This window comes from Corvus brachyrhynchos, unplaced genomic scaffold, assembly GCF_000691975.1.
Source record: "Corvus brachyrhynchos isolate BGI_N302 unplaced genomic scaffold, ASM69197v1 scaffold164, whole genome shotgun sequence".
NCBI classification, from domain to species: domain Eukaryota; kingdom Metazoa; phylum Chordata; class Aves; order Passeriformes; family Corvidae; genus Corvus; species Corvus brachyrhynchos.
Window position 1 is genome coordinate 281,732 of NW_008237426.1, and position 7,846 is coordinate 289,577.

General features: G+C 53.9%; 2 protein-coding genes across 2 annotated transcripts in view; one reads left to right on the forward strand and one right to left on the reverse strand.

Annotated features, from left to right (window-relative positions):
• Positions 1-6: 6 nt before the first annotated feature.
• Positions 7-7,372, reverse strand: LOC103613472 (dual oxidase maturation factor 2). Its single transcript, XM_008631253.2, has 6 exons — positions 4,983-7,372; positions 4,792-4,849; positions 2,417-2,602; positions 2,207-2,336; positions 932-1,146; positions 7-523 (listed from the first exon to the last, which is right to left on the reverse strand). The coding sequence occupies exons 1-6, from the start codon at positions 5,127-5,129 to the stop codon at positions 330-332; spliced, it is 930 nt and encodes a 309-aa protein (XP_008629475.1). The 5' UTR covers positions 5,130-7,372; the 3' UTR covers positions 7-329.
• Positions 2,620-7,846, forward strand: part of LOC103613492 (dual oxidase 2-like) — a 27,243-nt gene continuing 22,016 nt past the window's right edge. Inside the window, exon 1 of the mRNA XM_017731078.1 lies at positions 2,620-2,986. The gene's annotated coding sequence lies outside the window, so the exon portion shown is untranslated. The remainder of the gene's footprint in view (positions 2,987-7,846) is intronic.

Sequence of the window (7,846 nt, forward strand, 5' to 3'; positions counted from 1 at the left end):
AACAGACCATTGGATAATCCCTGCGCTGTGCTGTGGCAGGGCACGGAGCAGGAAGGGCATTCCTCCTGGGACAGGGATCCCCAGGTGGCTGTGCAGCTCAAGTTTCTGGAGCTGTGAGCTGCTCTGCTGGGAGCCTGCCAGCATCGCCTGCCCCTTCCAGAGGGCACTGCCAGGGAGATACAGTCTGTGAAGGCACTTGCCAGCAAGGACCTATCCCACCGTGGACTTCAAAGGCAGTTGGATGGGGAAATGCGTCTCTGGGGACATCAAGAAGAGTCTGTGATCTGCCCTTTTGGGTCCATCTTCAGGGAAGGAGTGAGAACTTTCTTCTAGATGCTGTTGATTTCAGAGGGTTGAGAAGGAGACAGGCCCTTGCCCACAAAATGAGGGTTGATGAACACCTCAGGCATTTCCTGGTACTCCTCTGCTTTGTCCTCACGGAGATCAAAGAAGGCTTTCAGCTGGTCCAAATTGAGGTGGTGCATCGCCACGATGGTGATCCCAGCCACAAAACAGAGCAGGCCTGGAAACAAACACGCTCTCTGATTGGGTTCCTGTCATTCCAGCACTGTCCCCACCCAACAGCTCTTCTCGGATGGTCCCCTGCCAGAGGACAATGCCTTTGCTTATGGAAGGTCACCTTCTATTGTGTGAGCTGTTCTGAGCATCTTAAAGCCCAGGCACAGGTCTGAAAACCCAGGCAAGTGATCCCAATGTCTTTGCACCTCAGGAGCTATAAATGCCTCCACCGCCCTTGAGATGGTGTTTCCCCTTTTCCTATCCCTCTCCACATCTCTGCCAGGATCTGCTTTGCCAAGGCACAGGCTGGGGCTCTGGGGAGCTGCACTTCCCACCTGGGAGGGAAGCACTGGGACTCTTGTACATCCAGAGGGACACAGTGATGTGACCTGGGGCACCCTGATGTTCTTACCAATTGCTAGCACGAGCCAGAAAGATCCCCCATAAACTACGTGCAGGGTCCCAGTCCCAATCTGGATCAGACACATCGGGGAGTTCCTCACGGTGGAGAACGAGAGCAGCGAGAAGATGGTGAAGGCCCCTGTGACCAGGAGCATGTATCCTCCATAAACAAGGACAGGCATGGAGAAGAGAATGTTGGAGATGATCCATGTGCAAAAGGCTACCCTGGAGACAAGAGAAGACCAACAGATGAATGGTGCGAGTGCCACGGATTAGGATGCTCTGTGTGAGGATTTCCAAGTGGGAGGAGGAATCTAGGCTCCAGAGTGCACTGTACAGGTGGAGAAGCTCTGTAGGCAGGCAGGAACGATCCCTAATCCCCACGCTGAGCAAGCACACGTGTAAGGCTCACACTGCTGCACCCAAAGGGCAGAAACACAGATTTCCTCTTCCTGTTGCTCAGCCCACAGACAGGAGCAGCCTCAAGGAGGCTGTGGCAGCCCACTCGGTGTATCTGGACCATGCCAGTTCCCTGCCCTTCCACGTGTGGGGCAGCACAGACCCTGAGAGCAGCACCAGGGCTGGGATAACTGCAGGAGCAGGCAAAGCTCTGCACTTGCTGAGGAGTTGGGCTACAGAGGAAGCCCTCAGCTATAGACCAGGAGGTCTTGTTCCATGGCATCCTTCCCTAGTTTCTGTGTCCCTGCTGTCAAACACCAAGCAGGGAGAACAGCACTGCAATGGCTCTTGATGGCCAACAATGTGGGGGAAGGGACCATCCCCTGCCAGCTGGGGACCAGTTCTCACCCAGCCCAGGTGGGCAGTGGCATATCTCTGACCTTGCCAAGGAGTCCAGATCAACTCCACAGAAACAGCAGCACCATTTTTCCTCACCTGATCCCAATCTTAGGTACAAAATACACTCACAGGGGAGGTTCGAGAGTTCTTCATGTGTCCATGGGCCTCTCTGGGCTACTAAGGACAGCAGCTTCAACTCCATCCATGGGGATGGACTTCTGCCATCATCACCACATCACAGCAAGGACCTGCACCACGTTCCTCTCTCCTGTGCTCAGTCCTGCTGGGTTTATCCAGCAGAGAGAACCAGGACTTCCTCTCCGCTCATCCCAAAGTGTCTACAGTGCCTGGCAGGGACCCCTCCATGCACACAGCGTCCCTCTCGGAAGGAGGCAATCCCACCCATCCCAAAGGCTGGGGGAAAGGCAGCCAAGCCCTTCACATCCCTGCACCTCCCGTGCCTGCAGCAGGACGGGACAGGGCTCACCAGAGCATGGCTGAGGCGTAGTGGCCGGCGATGCGGTACTGCCTGTGCACGGCACACGGGCTCTGACTGCTGAACTTCTCTGCCACGTAGAGGATGGGGGCGGGGGGGCCCATCTCCAGCCCCCCGGGCACTGCCAGCCAGGAGCATGGGCACAGCAGGGTCCCAGGAGCCTCCAGACAGACCAAGGGCCTCTCCAGAGCAGCTGGAGACCTCCTGGGGCCATGGCCACTGCAGAGCTCCAGATGGGGACGTCAGCCCCCCCCCTGAGTGTGACGTTCACCCCCGCCAGGCCGATGTGCAGCCCGATGTCCACGTCCACCTGGGCACGGCTGAAGGACTTGTAGGAGGTGTTTGCCTGCACCCAGCCCGTCTCCCAGTCTCCAGTGAACTGGACAACTGCCAGGAAGAATTAAAGCGGGGTTAAAGCAGGTCCAGTTTCAGGCCTTGCTGTGCTCAAGGGGAGAATCACAGGAGAGTGGCAGCATTCCCACCATGGCACTGCAAGGGAGTGTTAGGAGGGCAGGAGTGCTGACTCAGCCACCAGGATGTGCCCCAACCAGCTCCCACACCCTGCAGAGCTCAGGACCTCCCCTTGCTAAGCATCCACTCCCTGGATCCGGGAGCAGCAGAGCTCAGATCCCCAGGGATGAACATCATGACCTGATTTCTCCTTGGACATCCTCTCCAGAACTTCCCTGCAAGCTCCCCGCCATGGCAAGCACCACAGCACCCAGGGACCAGGCTCAGAGATGAGCCTGTTTGTCAGCCACAGGAACAGGGGTGAGTCTCATTTCACACATTCAGCTCCCTAAATCGCACTGTTAGTGAATAGTAAAGGTCACTGTCAAATGGAGGCAGTGGAGAGGGGTGGGAAGTGTCATCACAGCTCGGGCAGTCCTTCCAGCTGGGAGAAAAAGAAAAATTTGAAGCATTTCTGGTATATTTTTTTTGGCACAAGGCATCCTCTCCTGAAGCACTTCCACTTCGCAGTGGGTGTGGAAAGTAAAGCCGATGATTTGATGTCAGGGTGAACAAAACTTTCCTGAGAAAATGTTCAGTTGTTGAGTCAACTTGAGAGGGCACTGATGCAGTGGGAGCTCCACAGGAATGCTTTTTGGCTGCAGTGTGCCCTGCTGCTGCCAGACAGAAACTCTGGCTTCAGAACAATTCGTTCCTCCCATGTGCCCCAGCAGAGCCCGGCTGCAGCCGTGTCACGGAGCGGGGCTGGATGGCTCTCCAGGGCTGACCCGGATAGGGGGCTGTGGAGTCAGCCCTGGCCTCCACCCCTCTGCCACCTCCAGCCTGGCACCATGCTCCCAGGCAGCTCTGGTGGCATCTCCCAGAACCTGGACATCCCCAGGATGGCAACCGCATGCTGGGATGGTCCATGAATCCTGCAGCTGGTCCCAGTCTGGCTACCTGCTTCCAGTGCCTGGCCAAATCAGGGCTGAATCTTTTAGGTTATCATTATTCCTCTCCCTTCATCATCCCCCTCTGAGCAATCCTGTAATCCAACTTGTCCTTCACAGCAGGAGGGATTCTTTGATTTAGGGTCAGGGTTGGTTTCTCTCGCCACCTGTTGTCTTCTGTCCCCTCAGCACACCTTTTCTTGCCCATCCTGTTGCCCCGTCCAAGTTGGAAATCCCACTGCCTGGTTTCCACTACCAGTTATTACAGAAGATTTCCTGGCTTTTACTAAATTAAATCCTCTCCTTCCTCTCCTCTGACCTTGCTCCTTGGGAGGTCTTTACCCCACTACTGCAACCTCTGCCCTGCCTGTGTTTTATTCCAACCTGCTCCCTCCACATCCCTGCAAGGCTCCTCACATCCTCCAAGCATCCTGGCTGCAGCCCCAGGCAGCACAAGAGGGCTCACACAGTGAGGGAAATAATGGAAAATTGGTGAGGAGGATTGTAAACACACTCAACCGAGGTGCAGCTGGGGTGTAGAAAACCCCATAGATCACAGTAATCACTGTCTAGCCTTGTGTGTTGGAGAAGCAGAGCATCTCTTAGGCAGCTCAGAAGCACCTATTGAACAGGCTTGAGATCCTACCCTGCTACAGGAAAGATCAAAGTACATCAGTGAACTATACCTGCACAAATCCCTGAAATACAGGTGAAAACAGCAGGTTTGGTGATCCTCTGGCATGGACTGAGCTCCGTGGTGCCGGTCCCCTCCTTGTCCCTGCCCAGTGCTGCTTTGGGGATCCTCCCGAGGGTGAGGTAATGAAAATAAATCTGCTCTTTGCATTTCATCCTCGCTTTTGTGGTTGTTTCTGCACCCTGTCTGTGTCAGGTCACAGACGCTGTCAGAGGAATGTGGGGCTGTGCAGCCTGATGGAGCTGGGGCGGGTTGAGTTACAGCCAGCAAAGCTCCCAGAAGTAACCATGGGCACCTCCGAGCGCCCTCAGCCCCCGTACCAGGGAAGGGAAAGCCGTTTTGGGAAGATACGCAACTGCTTTGCAGAGCAGGGGTGAGTGAGGTAGACCCCACAACCCCAGCTCACATTTCCCAGACACAGACCCTGCCCCAAGGTTTAATCCCGCCCCCAGACCCATCCCCGAGGGCTGCGCAGCACTTACCAACAATCACCACTCCCACGAAGAGGCTGAGGAGAACACGGAGAGTCCAGTACAGCCTCTGCAGGGAGAGAGGTGGGACATCAGGCAGGGACGAACAACCCCGGCTCTCCTCCTGCCTCACCCTGAACCACCCCGGAGGGTCCCAGCAGCCAGAACAAGGGGAGCAGTTGCCCGTGCCCGGGGCCACGCACCGCCCGTCCGCGGATGCCCGGGATGATGAGCAGAAAGCTGCAAGCCAGCGTCAGGAAGACCACGATGACTATGATGGTCCTGATGTCGAACCCAGCAGCCTTCCTCTGCTGCGGGTAGAAGGGGTAGACGCCATCAAAGAGAGTCATCCTGCACCTCCAGAAGCCTGTGGGAGAGGAGTGGTGACAGCAGGGACCCTGCACTGCCCTGCCCGGATGCCTCCAGCCCGTGATGGCTCAGCTCTGGAGTAACCAGCTGAGGGAGGTTCGCCTAAAGAGTCCCCAGAGGGACAAGGAAATGTGACGCTGCAAGCAAGCAGGAGGGTGGAATACTCCCCAGCAGGGAGCATGCCACCCAAAAGCCCTCCGTGGAGAAGAGGAGGTGCCTGGGGCAGGGCTCCAGCAGCCCGAGGGACTGTGGCAGCCCAAGGAACCACGAGCCCCTGAGCTGCTGCAGGGTGAGGAGCAGCCCCAGAGCAGGAACCTGTTGAGCAGCTCTTGCCCAGACAGCGCCGGGTCTTTCCCTCCAGCAGGTGCAGCCAGGACTTTCCGCTTTGGGGTGATCCCTTAGGGGAAGTGCCCAAGCCAGTGACCCCTGCAGAAGTGTTTTCCTTCAAAATTACAAGGAACCACTGAAAACATGGATTTCACAATAGCAAAATTATTTCCAGCCAAGGGCCAGCAGTGCCAAGTGGAACAAAGCCCACTACTCCCACTCCTGCCCGTTTCCTCCAAGAAGCTTTTCCCCAAGAGCTGCTGGTCTGGTGAAGGAGGAAGAGGAAGAGGGAGGATTGGTCCTGCACTTGGTCCAGAGGGGCCAGAAGCAGCCCCTAGTCCCAGGATGAGAGTCCAAAGAACATACAAACTTCGGGAGCACATCTCAAGGCTAAAGGAAGCTGAATTACATAAATTGAAAAGGTGTGTAAATCCCACAGATGACTTTGAACTTCCTCTGACACTCCAGTTCCAGCAATTACACGCCTTCTTCCTGCGCCTGAGTTGGATCTTTTCTAATAAAATTGATAACACGCTTAGTCCTCCTGTTTTGCTGATTTAATAGCCTCTCTGCATGTAACCACCCCGGCAATGCCAGAGCTGATTTGATTCCTGACCAAACAGCGTTTTATTCTCTCCCTGTACGGAGGAGGTGATTTTATTCTCATTTTTCGAGAACAGTATTACTCATATTTTCAGGTAAGATCCAACCCAGAGCAATTCAGCCACAAAAAAATGGTCCCAAATCCCTAGAAGTGAGTGGGGATCACGACAGCTATCATAAAACAGTTTGCTTGGACAGCTGAATTGCTTTTCAATACATAAAGCGGTATTTGATTTGAGAATAATTTTCTGTCCAGTAACCCAGATAATAACAGCCAAGAGTTTAATGGAGACTGGGATTTTACAACAGATCTGGACCTGAATTTATCTTGTCTCTGCTCCAGACTAGCAGAGCTGTCATGTGGTCTTATGAATCTTCTTTGGGGCTATTTTGCTGCAAGAGCTTTGGTTTTTTTCCTTGGAAAGCCAAACCCAGAGAAGGACAGCCTTCAAGTGCTATGATTACCTGGCAAGCAGGAGCTGTAGCTGATTCCCAAGGCTACCGAAATCCAGCAAAAGTGCCCACAGAACAGTCAGAGCTGCTGCAAGAAAAGAAATAAATGAGCAGTTTAACCTAGGACAGACTAAATCTTACTGACTTGAATTCCACTTGTTTCCTGGTATCTTTGTCCAGTTTTCCTATGAGATACAATGGAGTAAAGAAAGATTTCCAAGTCCGTATTCACTAAAATGCAACTCTTCACAGCTTAAAAAATGAGAAACCAGAACATAACAAGGAGAATGCTGCCTTGTTAAATCTTAATTTAACTTTCAACCAACACCAAGGGATATCTGTATTTCTGTACACTTTGCAATTTCTGGGACTTGTTTTATAGAGAATTTCCAGGGAAACAACTCTTTTGCTGCCTGCCCATCTTTCTCCCTTGATTGCCCTTCACAGAAGACCAGCTCTTTGGCATTTTTGCAGCTTTCAAGTGGAAAAGTTTTGCCTACAGTTCATGGCAGGAGAAACTGAACTTGTTGCACCTTGGAAAGCATCCTCCACACTGAAGCATTGCTGTGACCTCAGAGCCCCTGTGGTTCCCTCTGCCACAGTGTATGGAGGGGGGGAAGACTGGAAACATCTTCAAGGAAGGGTCAGCAATTCAGCAGAAATAGACGATTTATCTTATGTTTTAAAACATTCTGGACTTGGAGAGAAAGACAAAGGGGGCAGAAAGTTTGCCCAAACCCCAGAAGTTTCTCCTTACAGAAACTCCATTTCCCTGCTCCAGAATGAATCGAGACAAAAGGATATTTTTTTAAGTGTTCAGCCAAAAACTCCCGGTGGCAGAGCCAGCAGCAATCCTAGCTGGGCTGCTCAGGGCTGCAGGTCGGTATTCTCCGTAGGAAAAAGAGAAATCCTGTCCCCTGGGAACTGAATCATCAGAGCTGCAATTCTCAGGTGGAGAAGGAGGGGCGAGGGGCCAACCTCACTGCACTTTCCCGACCCTGTAGCAGGGTGGAATAGAAGAAACCGAGGGTTAGCTCCAGACGGGGAGCATCCTCTAGCTGGGCTGCTCAGGGCTGCAGGTCGGTATTCTCCGTAGGAAAAAGAGAAATCCTGTCCCCTGGGAACTGAATCATCAGAGCTGCAATTCTCAGGTGGAGAAGGAGGGGCGAGGGGCCAACCTCACTGCACTTTCCCGACCCTGTAGCAGGGTGGAATAGAAGAAACCGAGGGTTAGCTCCAGACGGGGAGCATCCTCCCCTCGCGGTCCCTGCGAGCCGGGACCCCCGGAGCGCGGCGGGGCGCGCCGGGGGGCGCT

Excerpts from the sequence above, each read along its gene's own strand:
- LOC103613472 (XM_008631253.2), bottom strand. The coding sequence starts at position 5,129 with ATGACTCTCTTTGATGGCGTCTACCCCTTCTACCCGCAGCAGAGGAAG. Across the intron at positions 2,337-2,416 it reads AGTGGCCATGGCCCCAGGAG|TGCCCGGGGGGCTGGAGATG; the intron begins GTCTCCAGCTGC and ends CCTGGCTGGCAG. Across the intron at positions 1,147-2,206 it reads TACGCCTCAGCCATGCTCTG|GGTAGCCTTTTGCACATGGA; the intron begins GTGAGCCCTGTC and ends TCTTGTCTCCAG.